The sequence below is a fragment of the Choloepus didactylus genome, chromosome 18, assembly GCF_015220235.1.
Source record: "Choloepus didactylus isolate mChoDid1 chromosome 18, mChoDid1.pri, whole genome shotgun sequence".
In the NCBI taxonomy this organism is placed as follows: domain Eukaryota; kingdom Metazoa; phylum Chordata; class Mammalia; order Pilosa; family Megalonychidae; genus Choloepus; species Choloepus didactylus.
The window spans coordinates 31902430-31923446 of NC_051324.1; the positions used below are offsets into that span (position 1 = coordinate 31902430).

Consider the following 21017-nt stretch of genomic DNA (forward strand, 5'->3'; position numbering starts at 1 on the left):
GGGACCTTTTGAACTACCATTTCCCCTTCTCTAGCCTCCAGTTTGTGCTCTATGGAGTTTATAGTTAATTTTTTTAGCATCTAATTCAATTTGTTTTCATTATTTGTGGGCATTTCTGTCTTCCTCACTAAATTATGAGCTCTTTGAAGTTCAGGAACATGTTTTGTGGGTTTTTTGTTTTTTTGTTTCACTTTTGGAGCCCAAGAACCTAGCACAGTACCCGACACTTAGTAAGTGCTCAAAGCCTCATTATTTGGTAAACATCAGTGGATGAATGAGTAGTATGATTTGCAGGTTCCTCTTTTCATAGAATTCCCTAGTTTTCATAAAATCCATGCAAGTGTCATTTCTGATTTTCCCCCTGATTTTAAAAATCTGCTTGCTTTTGCTTATTTTTGCATCAGTGCATGCTTTTATATTCTGGAAGCCTTTCTTTGTTTAATTGTACCATCTCTACATCTGTAGAGATTCTGAAGTGTTTAGCCAGCCAAAACCATATTGATTCTTTTATTCCCTCTTTGGTACTATCGTTTCAATTTTGTCCTACTTTCTGCCTCAAACTTCATCTTTCCCCATTCCTGAGTCTGAATACCATTTTTTTCCCACTTGGCTGTTGTTGCAAAATCTCTACTTGGTTGATAGGAATGTCACCATTTTCTTTGTCTTTTTGCTTTTTGGTTTTTTTGTTTTCTGTGTTTTTTTTTTGGTAGGATGTCAGTGCTCTTCTTGTCCAAGCTTGCCGACTGGTGCATCTTAACCAGAATCATCTTGTCAGCAAACTGTCTCAGCTTATTCACCATTTACTTAACAGATTACAGGTAATCATGTATGTAATTTTAGAATTCAGATCATGAAGTTTGAGAATAAGTAAATACCTTTTGAAATACTACATCTGTGGTAGGAACGATAAGCCTGTCTTTTGAGAAGCTGTAAAAAACCTTGCTTCAAGTTCTGACCAAAAGACAAGAAATATTCTACACAATTCTAGGAGTTTGTCCATTGGAGGCATTTCTTTCCGTTTGGTTCAAGTTTCTATTTGAGGACCTCATCCAGGTCCCCCCAGTCTTAGAATTTTTCATGAAAGATCTATCTGACCGAGATAATCTAAGAATCAGTTGAAATGATTGCCCCTCCTCCAACCTTTCCACCAATATGTGTTCCCCTTTCCTGCAGCTACCATTTTTATGGTCTCCTTTTGATCTTCATAAACATAAAGAGTAGCTTAGGGAAGAGGGTGCATCAGGATAACAAGACTCCAGTTCTTTATATCAAGGTCTGGCTGTATCTCCCCCTTTCTTCAGAACCTTTTTTACAAATTGCTAAATAAATTAAATATCTTTTTGGGAACAGTTGAGAAATTTAGAGTGTTACCACATGAGGTAAAGTACATGAATGTAGTTAAAAGCACAAAACATATCATTTAGCATTATATCAGTTAGGATGCTTTTGGCTACAAGAAACAGAAAATCCAACCCCGCTTAGCTACACAATTAAAAAAAAATTATCTCGTGTCAGAAGTCCCAAGAGAGGCAGCTCTTGGGCTCTCAGGAATAAGATGCTCACTGGCATCTTTGCAGTCTGCCGTCCTCAGTGTGGAGGTTATCCATGGCTAGCGTCTGTCACAGTCATAAGATGGCAGCGTCAATTCCAGGCATAGTATGTAAAATAAATAAATAATATCCAGCAGAAACAAAAGAATTGTTTTGTGTCTCTTTTCTTTAAGAGTGAAGAAACTTTTGCATGCAATTCTCCAGCAGACCTCCGTTGATATCTACTGGGGAGACCAGGGTCATCCCTCGAAACCATTTTCTGACCAGGGGAATGGTATTACCATGATTGGCTTAAACCAGTGGGTTCAACCTTGGTTGCCCATTAGAATCACCTGAGGCTGTGCCCAGTAATCATGTCCAGCCAAAGTCGGCTTACATCAGGGTTTCTCATCCTCCTCACTGTGGACAATTTGGACCAGATGATTCTTTGTTGTGGGCAGTTGTCCTGTGTATTATAGGATGTTTAGCAGCCTCCTTGGCCTCGACCTACTAGGTGCCAGCAGCATCCCTCCTATTAAAAACCAAAATGTCTCCAGAATTGCCAAATGTGCCCTGGGGGGAAGCACCCCCAGTTGAGAACCGCTGTCTTAGACTAACTAGGATTTACCCCTGGGTCTTATGTGGGAGAGGTGGGCATCCAAATAAAACCAGTACTCTGCCAGTAGAGAAAGGAGTCTGCTACATGTGACTTCATAGATGAAATTGGGCTGTTTTCAAAATGAGAGTTTTTCAAACTGGTGGCAATTAACCCAGAGCAGGGATGGCTTCTCAGTGTTTACTACTGTCAGGTACATCATCTTTGGAACACTGGCAACTGGAAGAATCTCTGGTCACCGGTGGTACCTACAGCCCATAACCAACTTTCTAGCACTTGATGACATTTTGTCTCAGCTGTCCATGGATTGCTTTTTGGATTGGTGTAGCCTGTCCCAACAAGATTATAAACTCTCAAGGGTGGGAATATGCTATCTCTTCCTGTTGTCTTCTTTACAACATACTAGAGACATAGTAGCTATTTAGCAGATATGTTTATTCACTCTGCATCTACTGAGCATATACTATGTATTTACAGCTGACAGTGTCTTGTTAGTTTAAGGGAAAGTTATAGGGACTTTGTCCGGTTCTAGTTTGAGTGGAGGGACTAAAAGGAAAGAAGTTAGCAAATCTCTGGGGCAGAGAGAAGGCCCCTGTCTTGATCAAACCTTCAAGGCCTTTAGAGCTGATCCTGTTGACACAAAAAAGATGGGAACACACGCTCTTTCACACACAGCTTGATTCATGTGAGCATATATAAAGGATAAGAATATTTTTTAGAACTTAGGTCATCTATATTTTTTCCTCTGTTGGTAGGTGATTGTTGATGAACAGAACCTCGATTTCCTGTTGTCATATACTATCTCTGCTATACAGCAATGTAGTTCCTGGACACATGTGGAAATTCTCCAAGCTTTGGCGGCTCTGGTTTACTGCAATGGCTCAAAATGTCAAAAGGTAGTTTAAATGGATGTTTTTTCATATATGTTTGCACATCCATGAAAGATTTACATAGCAGCTAGTCTGTTGATGTTTATCTTCCCTTTAGATAAAAAATATAATCTATGTAAAGAGTAATGTTTTCCTTGGTTTCCTTTAACCACCATTGGCTGTTATTTTGTTTTAGTACCTCCCAGAATTGCTAGGCAAATCTGGACTCTTGATGAAGTTGAGTGAACCAGCTCAGTCTGACCCTGAAGTCAGGAGAGCTGCAGTGCATTGTATGGCAAACTTATGTCTCAGGTATGTGGATCCAGTCGGGTTTTCCAGTAGTAATAAGGTAAAGCCTCTCTTGCACTCTTTGAAAGTGGTGGTCATCTAAAGCTAGAGCCAACTTAGAAAAATAATACACTTTGCCTTTGCTATTTCTTTTGTTAATAAGGTCATCTTATATTGTTTGTTTTTAATTTCAATATTGTTTTTAAAGAAAGCTTATAAAGAACTGAAAGAAAAAATAGACCAGGACCTTGTCCCTAAATTATGGCAAAAGTGATATATAATTGCAATATGTCAAGGTTTTGTTTTCTATTGGTATAAATTCTAGCCATATTAAGTCATTTAGAAGGATATGTTTATATGAATTTAAGCTCTGGTGTGATTTATCTGTCAAGACCAGTTTCTTCTAAGAAAATGAAATCAATCCCAGGTGCTCAGTTTTAGATTCATACAATAAAAAATGAACAGCACAGACTTGAACTGACTTAAGATAACATCTCTATAGAGCCCAGTATGGCCCAGTGGTTAGGAAGGCAGTTCATCTGTTCAATTCTAGCTTGATAGGACCTGTCTGCATTATTTCCCTTTTAGAACTGAAAAGCAGAACTGAAAAAGATTCCTCTTTCTCCATACTTCTTTCATTACAAACTTCTGAAACCTTTCTCTATGGAAACCATTCTTCCTTCTACACATGAATTCCAGCCTTGTACCTATCCACAGCAGTAATGAATTAACTAAAGTGCTCAGTTTCCTATATTACAGGTGCATTCAGGGTATATTCTTCCTCAATTAGTCTGCATTAATACTATTTTTAATTCTTACTATTTTGCAAGTCAATTTCAAAGGAGACTGAATTTGAGTTGTTTATTCTGTATGTGTTTTAGTGTGCCAGGACAACCATATTTGGATGAGCCCTACCAAAATATCTGCTTTCAAGCTTTCTTGACCACTTTACAGTCTCCAAAGTCATGTGATATGGATGATATCACATTTTGCATGGTAGGTGGGAATGTCACTGATCCTGTGAATGTTACAAATGTATCTGGAAGCAGCAGTAGAACAGAGGCTGTTCCTAAAGAGCTGAATTTGGTTGCTATATTAGCTCTGTCTAGAAATGTAGGCGTAAATGGAATATTTATACCCCAAAGAGTAAAATAATACATTTTGGGTTTAAATCACAACAAACTGGTTTTGTTTATTTGTCTTCTTTGTTTGCTTGTTTATTTTTGTTTTGTTTTTTTTTTTTTTCAATTCCAGGTTAAAAAATATGTTTTTACTTTTTTCCCCTCCTGACTCTAAAAGCAAAGCAGTTTCAGACTAGCAACTGCCTATAAGAGGGAAGGGAAGGAAATGGATTTCAACAATATCTGCAATATTGTATTTCTTTAAAAAAAGTTTTGATGCAAATATGACAATTTGTTGACATTTATTAAATCCAAAGTGACGAATTTCAAACATTACAATCTAACTTTGTGAAAGTTCCTTTCATCGTGCTTCTGTTTCCATACCCTCTGGGAACAATTTATTCTATATGCCCCAGATTTTTTCTATGTTTAAATGAGCATATTTTTAAATTTTTAGTAGAATCATATTATATATGCTGTTTTTCAGCTTACCCTTTTTTTGGACATCTTTTCAGTACCCGCTGATGTTCCTCATGCTTACTAACTGCTATAGCTGGAAGACCTTATATTAAGGTCTTAACTATATTAGTTAACTTAACTTATATTAGTCTTAACTATATTACTTAAGTCTAGCAAGTTACTTAACTTCTTAGAACCTCCTTGTTCCTCATCTCTGAAATGGTATTAATAATCTAACTGCGTTATAAGGTTCTTATGTAGAGTATATGAAATAAATCATTTAAAGTGCTTGGCAAAGTGCCTACCAAAATTATAGTTGAGTTTGACTGTTTAGCAAAGTATTAGCTTCTTATATCAGCATTGTTATAATCATCATAACTGATGGAAATTGAAGTTTTTTTCATCTTTTCCACTATTTCAAATAAGGCTACAGTTCATCTCTTCCCCACATGTGTGAGGACAGAATCCTTTTATAAACAAGATAAGTGAGTCAAGAAGTCAATCTTGATCAGAATTGCTCTCCAGAAACCAAGTTCTTACCATCTATCATGTGCACCCACATACATTCCTTTGCCTCTAAGAGCTGAGGAGGTTGCCACGTTATAAAGCTTCTCTAACTACTATTCCCACTTCTGATCTCTGGGGCTACCTCTTTTTCATTCCTTGCCACATTATTCCAACTAAGAAGCTCTCCTTTTTTTTCTTGCTTGCCATTTGTACATGCTGATTTATAAGCAGGTACAATAAGAGCACTCTTCTAGAAGAGATCGTCGTCTGTCTCTTTTTTTGCTATCTAAGGGTTTTTTCATCTAAAGACTTTTTCTTCTCCATCCTAAGTGGTACTAAAAAGTTGATACCTGTACAGTCACATTTGATTTTGCCTTCTAACTTGGTCTCCTCCTTGCCCCTAGCTGTTACAAAATGCATTGAAAGGTATACAGTCACTTCTAAATGGTGGGAAGATGAAACTGACACAGACTGACAAACTTGGAGCTCTTCTAGCTGTATTAAAGGTAAGGCATTGCTTATTTAAACCCCGAGTCCTCATTATGGCTAGTGTCTTTGCTATTTAAACCTTTATGTCATCACCCTCAGACTAGCCTTCTTTATTTTTTTTTTTTTTAATTTTTATTTTTACAAACACTCCCCCATATCCCCTTCCACTATCCCCTTGCCCCCTCCTCATAACCTATGATTTGCTTTATATCTGCGAATTTGCTATTTCTAGTTATCTCTTATAAGTGATATCAGACAATTTTTGTCTGCATGTGCCATGCTCATTTCACTGAGCATAATATTTTCAAAGTTTGTCCATGTTGCAGGATGTCTCATAACTTCATTCCTTCTTATGCCTGAATAATATTCCATTGTGTGTATCTACCATATTTTGTTTATGCATTTATTTGTTAATGAGCACTTGGGTTGTTTCACCTTTTGGCTATGGTGAATAATGCTGCCATGAATATTGGTGAATAAGTATCTGTATGAGACCCTGTTTTTAGTCTCTATAAGGTTAGCCCTAAAATTTTATATCTTAAGAGGGAAAAATAAAATGTTCACATTCAAGCATACTTAAAATTAAGAACAGCAAACAATAAAATTCAATTTAGCAAATGTATCAAAATTTAAAATTTTTATCTATAAATATTAATTTGGGAGGAGAAAAGGTTTTGAGGTATGATCTGTAGGTTAATTAACTTAAGTATAGATTGTCTTGAACCTGCTTGTACTTGAAAGAAGAACCGGGCTTCTCCTTGGCTTTCTTTTCCATGTAGCAGGCAGGCCGATCAGCAGGTGACAGCAGGTTGCCATCTTTTAGCTTCTGAGCCTACCCGCCAGTGGGAAAGTCGAGTCAGCCTTTCTGGGGACCCAGCTAACTTCAGTTCAGCCATGAAAGAGAAGGAAGCTTAGACCTCAGGTCTAAACCATGTACACTAATCTAATTTTATCTTGGATAAAAACCAATATTTTAATTCTTGCCCTGTGCTTTCTCCCCTACTCCCAAATAGATAAACAAATAGATGGCTAGTTATAGAGATAGATAAGAGAAATAAAATGGTAGATTGTTAAAAATATATATAGAGAGAGAGAGAAAGATAAATAAAATAATTAGATTAAAATTGATAATTTTTTTAAATTAACAGATGAAAATAGTAAGTAAATAAATAAATTAAAATCATACTTAACTTGATCTGGCCAAACCTTGCTGGAAGCCAGATGAGATTTGAGTTCTCTTAAGCCCTAAATCTTAAAGGTATCTATTTTCTGTCCCATTTTTATTTCCTTAATAAGCTTCTAAACATTAATCTGATCACGTAAGTGATTCAGAACATGGTAGATAATTCTGTTTTATGATTTGTGATTTTTGTATCATGTGTGTTTTTTCCTTAATCATCATTATTAGAAATCCATGTTTCATGGACTCCCTGGATTAAACTTAGAGATGCCCATGGTGTTATACCCAACTCTGCTTCCTCAGTATGATGGGCGACCACCTGCCAAACCACAGCAATCAGAATCCAGCACTTCTCAACCAACTGGGGTACATTTCTGTCCATTTATATTTAAGTTGTAAATTGTTTTTCATTGCTTGCTCTATGTCTTCTGTGATTTGCATTTCAACTTAGTGTTTTTAGCATAGTAGATTTAAATTTATCAGACTACTGAAAAATAGCGGTTAAAGCATCTTACACTTCTAAGAGGTGTAGGCAGTGTAACAGCTGAAAAATGTGCATTCATCCATAAACCTGAAGCCAAGCATCGTCATCTCAGATTTGCCTAAGACCAGGTGTCGGCAAAATTTCTACATAAAGGAGCAGATAGTAAATATTTCAGATCTCAGTTGTAACTGTCAGCTATGTCGTTGTAGTGCAAAAGCAGCCATAGACAATATGTAACAAATGGATACAACTCTAGCCCAATAAAATTTTATTTACAGAAACAGGAGGTGGGCTAGATTTGGCCTCCAGGTCATAATTTGCCAACCCCTCTCTAGACCTTTAGAAACCTACCTATCATTCAGCTCACCTTCTTCACACTCCCTGTATTCATCAAATTTCCCAGCATTTCTAGATAGCTGCCTCCTGTTCCTGTGAGAGAACCAAGAGCACATAGTATCACATCCTAAAATATAATACCTGATAATATAATTATAATTAGAAATTCATTTATTTAGTCACTTATTCAACATTTACCAATGTCTGCTATGTGCCCGACATTGTGCTTGGTCTTAAGTTTGGGGGTGAGGGGAGGAGAGAAATGGATAAAGAAACAACTACAATGCGCTATCATGATTTCTTTCATCAGAATATTCGCAGGGTACTCTGGGAACACATTCAAGGCACCCAATCCAAATGGAGGAGTAAGAGGAGACTTTTAAAAAGATGTTGTGGCTAAACTGAGACTCAAGAGTGATTAGTAGTTAGCAGTACAGAGAAGGAAGGAAGAGTTTCATTCCACAGGAACAGAAGGTACATAAACATAGAAAATGAGAGGGTACATAGCCCATTTGTTAACCACTAGAGCTAGAGTTCCAGGTGTATGGATGGGAAGGGTGGATCAGAGGCCAAGTCATAAGGGCCTTGCTTAGTAAACCACAGAGTTTGGGTTTTTAACTTTAAGGTGGTGGAGATTTATTAAAGAATCTTATGTAGGGTACTGATGTGATCAGATTTTGCCCTGGTAGCAAGTGAAAAGGTGTGAGTCTGGAGCCCCAGTAAGTAATCCAAGGTAGAAGTGATAAGGACTTTCCTTCCCCAAGGCCAGAGATTTTGGGAATGCCAAGAAGGGCACAGATTCCAGAGATATGTGACCCTCAGAAAGAAGGAAGTAGGGAAAAGGAAAAAAACTGGCTTTTACTTAATATCTACATCTATAAAGCCTCAATGCCCTTAACATGCATTGTATGTAATAGGTTAACATGTCTCCTGTGCATCTAGAATGATATTAGCTATGTGTCTTATTTGGGAGAACTGAGAAAATAGTCACTCAAATCATTTTCTGTAGGCCTTAATTCTCTTGCGGAACCCCAGTTGAGAAAGGCTGAGTGCTTTCACAACAACCGTGCAAGGTAGGTAGTATTAGCTTTATGCTTACAGACGAGGATGATATAGCTCAGAGAGGTTAAATGATTTGCCCACAGTTCACAGAGGTAGAATTTAAACTCAGGCCACATGTTTTTCTCTGTCTCATGTATTTCATACCTTGTTTCTTATAGTCCTGTATGGTGTGTGTAAGCACTTAGCATAGTGCCTGACACAGAGAGTATTAAGTAAATACCACTTTCTTTTCTCCTTTGGTCTTTCTTCTCACTACGTGGTTGGGGACACAGTCAACAGATATCAACTGAGAAAGTACCAGTGATTTGTTTAAAAGCTGTTTTGAAATAGCTATCATATATATTTTTTCATTTGCTCTCAAATCAGAATAAAAAGAAAAAATCAAAAGTAAAACCAAAGAAAGTCCAGCATGGAGATGAGGAGGAAGACGAGTCCAGTGGTGAAATGGAAGTATCCCCAGTCACTGGCTCGGGCACAGTGAGCCTACATGAAGGGAATACTCAGGGTTCCTCCTCCTTGGGCATCCAGAGTCTGGCATTAAATGGGAGTGGAGCTGCAGGAAAAGATCGAGTCTCTTCGTCCTTCAGTTCTTCCAGTTGGAAAAGGGTCAGCAGTAGTGAATCAGACTATTCTGATGCTGAAGGAGGCATGCAGAGTAAAATGAGGTAGTAGTTTTTTGTAATATTTTCATAGTTTACAGTCAAATTACATCTGACTGCTGCATGTGATTTAACCTGAAGATCTGAGTTCATTTTTGTGGGTTTTGCATTACTCTGTACATGCCTTACTCTCTTAATCTGCCCTTGTATATGTTGTTCCTCTGCCCAGAATATTCTTTCCTTCACTTTTTTGCCTTTTTTGCCTTGTTAACCACTACTTATATTTAGAATGAGCGCAACGATTATCTCTTATGAGAGGCCTGTTCTAACCCCACTTTCTGGATTAAGCACCCCTCCTATGCGATCCTTTCTTACCTCTACTTAAGTGTAATCATGATTTGTTATAGTTATTTCTTTAACGGGTCATCTCTGCCACTAGTCAGCTTGACAAGGACAAGGGCTTTGTTTATGTCTGCCAGCCTCTGCACAGTGCCTGACACTCAGTACATATTTGGTGAATGAGTGACTGGATGAATGGATGGATGGACACTCTGCAGTGTTTCATATCTGACACTAGTTTCATCAAAATGTTAACCTTTACTCTCTTCTACTTATGTTTTTGATTGTTGGCCTTATTAAGTTTGATATATAAGCAGATTGCTTTAACATGTTTTGCTCATGTTTGAAAAAAAATTTTTAATTTATCACTTTGGCATCTTTAGGACTTATTCAGAATGTTTCATTTCTCAGTGTATCATATGAATTGACTGGAATAAGTAGCATTTCATGTTGGCATTTTTGAAACTTTTATTAAGGACTTTTTGCCTTCTTTCTCTTTGATATTAAAGGTCTTACCAAGCCAAAGTTCGCCAAGGTGCATTAGCTTGTTTTCTTTCTACTATAAAATCAATAGAGAAAAAAGTTCTTTATGGCTACTGGTCAGCCTTTGTTCCTGATACACCTGAGCTTGGAAGCCCACAGTCTGTGTCCTTGATGACTCTTACATTAAAAGATCCTTCTCCAAAGGTAAGGGCCTTTTTAAGTTCTAAGCTTTATAATGGAAAGGAAACGTTTACAAATCTCCACTGTTTTCTCTTACCTGAACACTGCTCTTACCAGTATGGACTCAAGTCCTGACTAGAGAACCACTGGACAGACAGGAAGATAGGAAATGGGCTTATGTGAATAATAGGCAGGGAAATGTACCAAAAATTACTTTGAGGTAACCTCCTGCCCCAGAGCTTGCTTGAAGCCCGAGCAGGCTGAGTTATAACTTTGTGTCTCCTTTGAGCTTCATTGACGCATCTCTGCCTCTCTTCCTTTTATTAAAATGTTGATTGCAGTGTTATTTACAACAGAAAAAAAAGTCAGAAATGACCTAAACAACTGAATTTATCATGGTACATAATGATTTTGAGGATCGGAAGGCTTAGAAATATGCTTATAATGTTTTGTGAAAATACAGGATATAGAATTATGTATACGGTATGATCACTCCTCTGGTTTTTTTCTTTCAACTTGCCTATATTTTTTCAAATCACTTGTAATAATATTTACGTGTTTTTAATGACAGCAAGTTAATTTTTTAAAAAGAAGGAAAAATGGCTTGGCAGTTATAAATAGCTCCAGCAAGATATTCATGGCTAGTGAAATATTTGATTCTTCTGGGACATGTTAACTTCTCTCTGGAAGTTAGACTCTTAATCAAATAAGGAAAGTAGTCTGCTATTTAGGTTTCTTTTACAACAATGAACATTAAAAAGTCATGCTGTCCCTCCACATGGGACATGATTCCCAGGGGTGTATGTCTCCCTGGCAATGTGGGACATGACTCCCAGGGATGAGCCTGGCCCTGGCATCGTGGGATTGAGAATGCCTTCTTGACCAAAAGGGAGAATAGAAATGTAGCAAAGTGGAGTTTCAGTGTCTGAGTGATTTCAAATAGAGTCAAGAGGTCATTTTGGAGGTTATGCTTGTGTGTTATATAGATACTCCTTTTTAGTTTCTAGTCTATTAGAATAGCTAGAAGAAAATATCTGAAACTGTTGAATTGTAATGCAGTAGCCTTGATTCTTGATGATGATTCTATAACTATATGGCTTTTATTGTGTGACCTTGTGATTGTGAAAACCTCATGACTGACACTCCCTGGATTCAGTGTATGGGCAGATGAGCAATAAAATAAAGACAAAATATATATATAAATAATGGAGGGGGGGGATTGGGGTATGGGATGTTTCAGCTGTTCTTTCTTAGAAAACTTTTTTTATTTTAATTATTTTTGGGGGGTGTAATGAAAATGTTCTAAAATTGATTGTGGTGATGAATACACAACTATATGATGACACTGTGAGCTATTGATTATATACTTCGGGTGGATTATATGGTTTGTGAATATATCTCAATAAAATTGCATTTAGGAAAAAAAAAAAGTCATGCTGAATGGCACTTGGGAATCCTCAGGTAACCAGCTGCCTCTCAAATAGCTTTAACTAGGTCAATAATGCTAATCTTTTTCTGATTTTAAGGTTTTTCCTTTTAAAAAGGTGGGATAAGGGTACAGTGGGACTCCCAGTGATCATCTCCTTGAATAGCTAATTACAAGAAACTTCTAGATGACACTTCAAAAGCTTGTACATGGTGAAGAAAAATAAGTTAGCATCAACTATACACAAAAATGCCTTGTAAGTTATTTCAAATGCTGAGCTATGATGGAAAAACCCTGTATCCTAAGTATTTAAACCAGCAGAAATTTTTCAGATAGACTGAATCAATAAGGAATGAGAATCTAGGAGAAAAATGGAAAATGAATGGTGACAAATCAATAATGAAGCTTTTCTAGTAATTGAAAGGCAAACTATGCTAAAGGTTGGAAATATGTACATTTGAAGACCCTCCAGCTGGGGAGAGCTGTCAGGAGTAGCCAAGGAGATGGTGTTGTGTGGCAAGTAGCAGCCCAAGTTAGCCACTTGCACTGCACCTGCCCAGGCTAAGGCAATGTGGGACACATAGGTTTGAGATAGGAATACAGAGAGGTTATGTGGTCATATACAATAAAATTGGATTGAAATAATTTTCAAGATATTTATATCTTTATATTCTTTAAATGTTTGTATTTGACTTAAAGTGCCATGAGTAATTTTACATACTGCAAGGTGGTCCTCTCTACCTCTTTGGTCTTTTAGATATGTTCTTGCTATTTAACTTGGTGAATGCAAGAAATGTTATAAGAAAAAAAGATACGGAACTTCCTTCTGGAGGTGGCACAGTCCAGTACAAAAGCCACGGAAGATTCTGGAAAAATGGAAAAACCAGTCATCTTTAAAGAGGATTAAAAAAAAAAATTAAAGAAATTATTTAAATCAGTCAATTCCATTTAATGGCAAGTGAAATGATTATACTCAACAGATTTTTCCCGATATTCGGTTAGATGGGTGTAAATAAGTATGGTGATCATTGTCTACAACATGGTTTGGAGCACAGTTCTGCAAACTGTCCTTAATTAATTGTGCACCAAGACATATACTAGGAGAAGGTGCTGTGGTAGATGGTGTGAATGAGAGACTTTTAAAAAAGACTTTAAAGTACCAGTTCATATAATTGGAACATAACAGCATTCTGGAATGATTAGCTCTAGATTAAAAGGTGCTGACCATGTCTAAAGACTGAGTGGTCATCTTCTCAGATGCTTATTGTGAGTGTAGAGCTGGATGACTGGTGCATCTCTTAGCTGGGATTAAACATAACAAGAAAACAGTATGTCTTGTCATTGAAGTGCTCAGTGATGAGTTCATGGCAGCCTGTGATATGACCTATCATAGATTCAACTGGAAACACAATTTTTATTAGTATACTGAGACATTTTTCAAATAGAAGTGAACAGAAGGAAAGGTGATTGAACACTTTTAATCATAACACCAACAATAGACAAAGATTATTGTCAGGAAATTGTAATATAAATGCTAGAATGGATAATTGGGAAGGAGAAAATTTAGAAATTTCCTTTAGGATTTGGCAGTGTAGTAGTACTTTTATGTTCTTAAATGTTGGACATGTGCTTTAGATGTCTCCATGGGGCATGGAGCAAAATTAGCAAACAAAATAACAGATGGTAAATTTGAGAATTTCTTCTGGATTTCCTCAGATGTTACTACGGTAGATTATGGAGATATAGCAAGACTTGGTCTAAGGAACAAACTATAGGACAAGCATTTCTCTTGGTACCTTGAGAATTTCTATCCTGACTTTTAAATTCCATGATGATTATTTTTCTTTTGGAGAGCTATGAAATGTGGAAACAAATAATCTAGATAATTGATAACATAGCTAGAAGAGAGCATGAAAAGGTTGGAATTCTTAACTGTCATGGAATGTAGGTTATGTTTTCTTTTATATGGCCAACCAAGAACTCAAAACAGATGCCCTTGGCATGGATGTCTCCAAATCTAAAGGGCCCTGACACAGTATTCACATGCTTCCACCTAAAAGTCAACCAATTTTGGGAGTGTGAGCCAATAAAATTAATCCTGAAGCCCATGAAGGGTAATCAGTACTTAGACAAGGCCAAAAAAAGAACAGCCGGGAGCCCTGCGTTAAACCTCAGTGGTACTTATTCCTGGCAGTGACTTCTTCAAAACAGCACCCTTTTAGGAATTATCTGAGACCAAACATATATTAAAAAGGAATAATGGGTTGACTGAGCTACCTCAGCAAATATTTCTGCTACTTTCTTAAGTAAAAAAATAAGGTAACTGCTTTTCTGTTTCATTAGCTTTGGGCAAGCCTTCATGTCCGAGGAGGTAAAATTACACACTAGTGAAACTGAACACACTCATCTTGATTTAGGAGATTGAAAAGTCTTTCATCCGTCATTGTAAATATTCAGACAATGAAACCTTCATCAATAAAGTGAGCTCTCTGGAGAGCCGTATCTATTTATGGTTTGCTTGCACATCAGTTATTTCTGCTGACAAGGCTGATTAGAGCTGGTAAATAGTGTATTAAATATTGATATAAGAATAAGTGGGGGAAAAGGAATTAAAGAAACAGAATTTGAACCAGGTTCAATATCATGTAAATAATATTTTTATAACAGCAGAGGTATATTAAACAGTTTAAAGGAAGTTAAATTAGAACTGAAAAGTATAATCTGTTATAGTATAAAATTTCTGTATAAGTTTTCTACCTCAGTGAGGAAAAATAACCAATTTCAATGACATGCCTTTTGTTTGTCATCTTTGATAGTCATGAATGCTTTTTCCCATCAGTTACAGTCTTTCCACAACTTGACTTTTAATTTTATTTGGCTTGTGAGCTGTTGAGATTGTGATTTTTATTTACCGTCTAAAGAAGTGGAGGTTTAGCATAATATCTGCCTTTTTTAGTTCACACCAGCTGTGGAGTGAGTTGCTACAATCGTGGATCATGGGAACGCAAGTTCAGGGCACAAACTTTCAGCACACGATCCCTTTATTGTACAGAATAGAGTCCAGAAACGGCACACCTCCTTGTCACCCACTTAGCACAAAGTCCAGAAGAGCAGGGGAAGAATTCCCATCATGGGCCGTCTCCCAGAGTGGCCAAAAACTGCTCCGGGTAGGGGAGGATAGATGGGAGCTCCACACGCCCCACTTTGCACTGGAGAAGAGAGACCAGTCTATGCTGTTTGAATGTGGTTTTCATCCACTCAGGAGGAAGGGGGCCCTGCCACTGAAAATTACTGTTATTTTAAGCATTGGGGGAGTGGGGGAGAATGACTGTTTGGGATTTAAGGTCTGGGGGTGGGGTGCTTAGCATGTATTTGTGATTTCCCCAGAGAAGGAGGGTAGGGGGAGGTGAGGGCTGGGTGTTGGCCGCTTAACAGGTGTCTTATGATTTTCCTAACACCAGCCATTTAATCAGGGGTTGACAAACTATGGCCTGTAGGTCAAATCTGGCCTACCACCTGTTTTTGTGCAATCCACGGCCTAAGAATTATTTTTACATTTTTAAATGGTTTTTTAAAAAAATCAAAAAAACAAAAAATTAAAAAGCAAACAAAAAAATCAAGAGTAATATTTTGTGACATGAGATGGAACCCAGCCACATTCATTCCTTTACATATTGTCTATGGCTCCTTTTGTGCTACCACAGCAGGGTTGAGTGGTTGAGAAGGAGTCTGTGGCCCACAAAGTCTAAAATACAAAATATATACTATTTCTGGCCCTTTATGAAAAGTTTGCCAGCACTTCATCTACACTGCTCTTGGATCAGTTGGCTTGGGGACACACACTCTTAATACATTGTAAACTTCTTAACTTAAGTGCTTATGCTTAATACTGAAGACTTACACTACTGTACTACAAATTTGTTTTCAGAGCAATAAATCTTTAGTTTTTGCTTATGATCACACTCTACATAAGTCTTGCAGAAGTGATTTATTACTTGGTTATTTAGAGATAATATAGTTGACAGTTTTCAGAAAACCTTTTTCACTCCAAACTCAAATGTGTCATGTTGAGTAAATATTTAGATTAGGTCCTTGAATTGTAATGTTGATTCCCTGTTCTTGTTCTTTTAATCTGACTGAGAGTGTTTGTCATTTTTTGTGAGCTAGCCAAAGAGAATACAATATCTAATCCTCCATTGGTCACCTATATTCTATTTTGGTTAAATTGGCTCTCTTTTTTCCTTTTCTGATTTTTTATACCACATAATCATCAGAGTACTTAAATAATCTTTTAAAATCTTGATGCAGTGACATTGTTTCCTGATAAATATAGCAGTCCGTTAACAAAGGTGCACATAATTTTCCTTTCTATCATAAGATTAAATTTAATGTGTATTCATGTTTTTGACTATCAGACTTTCACTGCAGGCCAAATTATTTCATGTGTCTAAGAATGTTTTTAAAAGTCTGAACTAGTGGGCCTGCCAAGTTGCATGTACACAAAGTTTCCAATATCCTATTTAAGTTAATAACATTGAGCACTCAGATGCTTCAGGGTGGAATATAAAGCAGAATGTCCTCAGGAACTCTGCTAGGAAACAGATTCTGGATGGCTGTACATATTTCTACTCCACAGGCTGTTTAGTTGTAGCCTTTCAGTTGGTCTTATGCTTGAATAAACCAGGCCTCTAAACTTTAAGCTGTCCTGATGCTCAGGATTTCAGGTTTTTGCACTATGTTGTAGCTTAGATTTACTCCTTACTGCAAGAAAGCCTAACTGCAATGTGATTTAAGGTGTTTTTTGTTGTTGTTGTTCTTGTTTTTCCAGATGGGGGCTGCCACTGGTCTAGTTCATGGGTACTTTTACTTGTTGCCTTTATTCTTCTATTTAAAATGATTATAAATACTCTGAAAATTAAAAATAAAATATTTAAGAGGAAGGGGATCCAATTCCTTTTTTAACTAACGGTATGACTCCTTCTGAAATTTCAGACACGTGCCTGTGCTCTGCAAGTTTTATCTGCCATCTTGGAAGGCTCAAAGCAGTTCCTTTCTGTTGCTGAAGATACCAGTGACCACAGACGGGCTTTTACTCCCTTCTCCGTAATGATTGCTTCCAGCATTAGAGAGTTGCACAGATGTCTTTTGTTAGCTTTGGTCGCAGAGTCATCCTCACAAACCCTTACTCAGATAATTAAAGTAAATATACCAAATTATTTGTGAGTTCCAAAGGGGGTTTCTCTTTTAATTTTGTACAGTGCTTTACATTGTCCCAAAGTAACTTACAGTTATAGGTGGTGATTTTATTAGATATCCTATTTGGAAGTCTGTCTTCTGATCTTATTTACAATCTGTTGAGTTCAAATAAATAATTTATTGAAAGTACTCCTTTATCTTTAGTATCAGTGAAAATACAGGTGTTATTCCAAAAACAAAAAGGACTTATTTTCAAATAAGTGTAAAAGACTTTTTTCTTTAATTGCTATAAAATTTTGTTTCTACGCTGTGTCATAATCAGTCTTATTGATGAGCTGTTTGCTCATTTGTGTTTTACAGTGCCTTGCAAATTTAGTATCAAATGCACCTTACAACCGTCTTAAACTCAGCCTGCTGACCAAAGTCTGGAACCAGATAAAACCTTATATACGCCACAAAGGTTGGTAGTGGTTTAAAACTGATTACTACTTTCTAGCAATCAAGTCTAGATTATTAATGAGAAAAAGAGTTCAGAGCATTTTCACATTTATTAATTCATCTTTATAAATATCCTAAAGAAGAGATAGGAATGTGGACTGATGATTACCCAGTATTTCCAGCTCTAAGAGTTCTCTACGTACTCTTCTCACCTGTGGACCTGAACAACTATTGCTTAGAACCCTACTTTAGACCACTTTTGCCCCAGTGGGCTCCAGTGGAAGGAAGTGAGATGGAGAAGTAAAGGTTAATTCCTCTTCAGTGCTTCAGTGCAGTGACCAGAGTATCCCTCTAGAATTAGGACTGAGCCAAGTGCAAGGGATCCCCGACTAGTTTATAATAGTTCATATCCTTTACGCATAGGTAGAGGATAGATGAATGGGTAGATGAATGGCTAGATGTCCATGGCTGGATGCATGGACAGATGACAGACAGACAGAAATCTTCTTTCTAGAAACAGAAACTGGGATATAAAACCTAACTTCTTTATCATTATCTTCTCTGAAGTTGAGATAAAATCCCAAAACTTCAAATCCCCACTAACTACAGAGCCTTATTTCCTTTTTTTTCTGACTTGCTCCCACACATATTATGTATGTGCTATAAACACTTTAGAATATTTGTTTTTCTTTTGTTTGTCAGCTTTAGAATCAGGCAACATTCTGATGAGTATTTTGGTCCATATGGTAGAACTAGAAAGAAGTTTGGATATTTCCTGTGACATTGTGGTAGGAGTCAGTCCAAGAATCTGTAGCCAAGTCCTATTTCCGCCATCTCTGAATCCTAATTTCCTCCTAATAGGAAGAATTATACCTACATCATAGGATTTTGTGAGATCAAGAGAGATACTGATGTGAAAACTAAGTCCAACCCACTCCTTTCACCAATGTGTTAAACAGGGCCCAGAAAGATAAATCATGACTTAAGGTACCTCATTACATTAGTGACAAAAGTAAGGTTTAAACAACCCAAGTGTCCTGGCTCAGTCCATTGCTCTGTCCACCACACCAGTTTTTCTTCATCTGCAGACTGAGGGTTGTAGACCATTATCCCAAGGTCCCGTTCAGTGTCTGGCTTCTTCCTCCAGTAACTTTTTATTATTAAAGTGTTCAAATGCACAGAAGGTTAAAAGATTAGTACAGTGAACACCTGTATACTTCTACGTAGACTTAACAATTGTTAACATGTTGTCATATGTATTTTCTCTCTTCTACATATATGTAATTGTGTGTGTGTGTGTGTATATATGACTTTTTTCCTGAACCATAAAAGTAAATTGCAGACATATTTCACCCCTAAATACTTCAGCATGTATTTCCTAAGAATAACAATCTCTCAGAAAACACAGTACCATTCTCACACCTAAGAAGATTAACAATGATTCCGTAATACCCTCTACTACGTAGTCAACATTCAAATTTCCTGACATATCCCAAAAAAAGTCTTTTATAGCTTTTTTTAAAAGACAAATTTTAGTCAAGGTTTGTTCATTGCATTAAGTTGTTATGTCACTTTAATCTTTTTTTTTTTTTTTCAAGATATTGATTACTAGAAGACTCCAAGCTGTCTTACAGAATGTCTCACATTCTGGATTTGTCTGATTGTTTCTTTTTGATGTTATTTAACTTATACATCTGCCCCATATATTTCCTATGAACTGGAGGTTAGGTCTAGATATTTCATTAGATTTAGGTTAAACAGGGATCCCCTAATTCTTAACCATTTGCAGCGACAACTTGATCCTTATGATAGCTGTTCCTGCCATGATAGGTTCTTTCTATTTCCTTTGACAGATGTCAATGTCCGTGTGTCCAGTCTCACCCTCTTGGGAGCCATAGTGTCTACTCACGCACCTTTACCTGAAGTCCAGCTACTTTTACAACAGCCCTGTTCTTCTGGACTCAGTAATAGCAGTTCAGCAACTCCTCGTCTCAGCCCTCCTGATTGGTGGAAGAAAGCCCCCTCAGGACCCTCTCTGGAAGAAGCCACGGTTAACTCACCTAGAGGGTCTTCAGAGCCCTGCTGGCTCATTCGACTTTGTATTTCCATTGTTGTGCTACCCAGAGAGGATTCCTGTTCCGGTGGTGAGGCTGGCTCTGCAGCAGGAAGCACCTATGAACCCTCCCCCATGCGCTTGGAGGCCTTACAGGTAGGAGGTTTCATTTCTGCTCCTCTGAAATGGAAATAATCATTCCTCCTTCACAGGGTGATTGTAAGGAGCAAGTAAATGAAGATAATGGAAAATATAGCCACGTATAACTGCTGTTACTGGGAGTTGTATTTTAGGTGTGGGTGGTTTGTTTTGTTGTTTTGGTTTCTTTTAGTGGGGGAGGTCTTGGTTGTAAAATGTCAGATTCATTCCTTTTTGTTCTTTTCATTGCATGCTCTTTTAGTCACCTCAGGTATTATATTGCAGGTGGGTATAATAGATTATATAAGAAGTAATTCTGAAAAAAATTGTAGTTAATCTTTGATTTCTGCAACTTAAAGTTAAATAAATGTTTAATTCTCTAAAAACTTCTCCAGTCTTGTATCTGCATAAAGAAAACAAAATAATTGTTCCTTAAAAGAAAGTAAACAACCCTAGATAAAAATATTTGCTTTATCAAGTATGATCTAAGACACTGGCTTGGCCCTAGGGTCTGCTGCTAATTATCTGTCTAACTTTAAGCATGTCCTTTAGCCTTTTCAGCCTTGGTTTCTTCAGCCAAAAAAATTCAGTTAATACCTACCCCAAAGAACTGTTCTGAGGCTTAAATGAGATAATATCAATGAAAAATATTTTGGAAACTGTAAAGCACCATATAATGATATGGTGTAGTGAATTGGTTTTAGCCATAAAATAAAGATTATGGTTGTTCTTCATTTCATTCAACTTCAAATCCTAGCCTCTTGTTAAGTGGGAGTGATTTCTGAAATATTGTAATACTTTTCTGATACTGCAAATCTGAATTCAGTTTGTGGAGTTAATCCCCTCCCATTATTCTCGTTGTAGGTGTTAGCTCATCTGGCAAGGGGCTACTTTTCAACGGCTCGGGTCTACTTGATGGAGCTTGGAGAGGTGATTTGCAAGTGCATGGGAGAAGCAGATCCATCCATTCAGCTTCATGGAGCAAAGGTAATATTGCATTAAAAGCTAAATGTTTTTTTCCTCTTCACTTTCTACTCCTTCCCTCTGCTGCTTGTCTACCAATTCTGAAGTTTCTTTAAAAAGGTTTGAAAATAGATACTTTTACTGATAATCTTTCAGATACGGAATTTATGCATTCCTCTATTTTCAGCCCTCCATCTAAACCCAAAGAATTGATAATAAAGTAACAGCTGGTGATTTTGTTCCTAAGAAGAATGCTTCTGAT

General features: G+C 37.1%; 1 protein-coding gene across 3 annotated transcripts in view; it reads left to right on the top strand.

The window, feature by feature from the left end:
• HEATR6 (HEAT repeat containing 6) overlaps window positions 1-21017 on the top strand; it is a 35939-nt gene that overhangs the window by 1847 nt on the left and 13075 nt on the right. Inside the window, exons 2-13 of one of the 3 annotated variants that reach the window (XM_037808990.1) lie at window positions 711-818; window positions 2901-3041; window positions 3211-3326; window positions 4184-4298; window positions 5794-5895; window positions 7287-7424; window positions 9307-9605; window positions 10388-10565; window positions 16960-17166; window positions 17524-17623; window positions 19455-19810; window positions 20657-20779. In XM_037808990.1, the coding sequence (XP_037664918.1) occupies window positions 711-818; window positions 2901-3041; window positions 3211-3326; window positions 4184-4298; window positions 5794-5895; window positions 7287-7424; window positions 9307-9605; window positions 10388-10565; window positions 16960-17166; window positions 17524-17623; window positions 19455-19810; window positions 20657-20779 (1983 nt within the window). The remainder of the gene's footprint in view (window positions 1-710; window positions 819-2900; window positions 3042-3210; window positions 3327-4183; window positions 4299-5793; window positions 5896-7286; window positions 7425-9306; window positions 9606-10387; window positions 10566-16959; window positions 17167-17523; window positions 17624-19454; window positions 19811-20656; window positions 20780-21017) is intronic. The other 2 variants (XM_037808989.1, XM_037808991.1) reach the window with 2 other exon arrangements.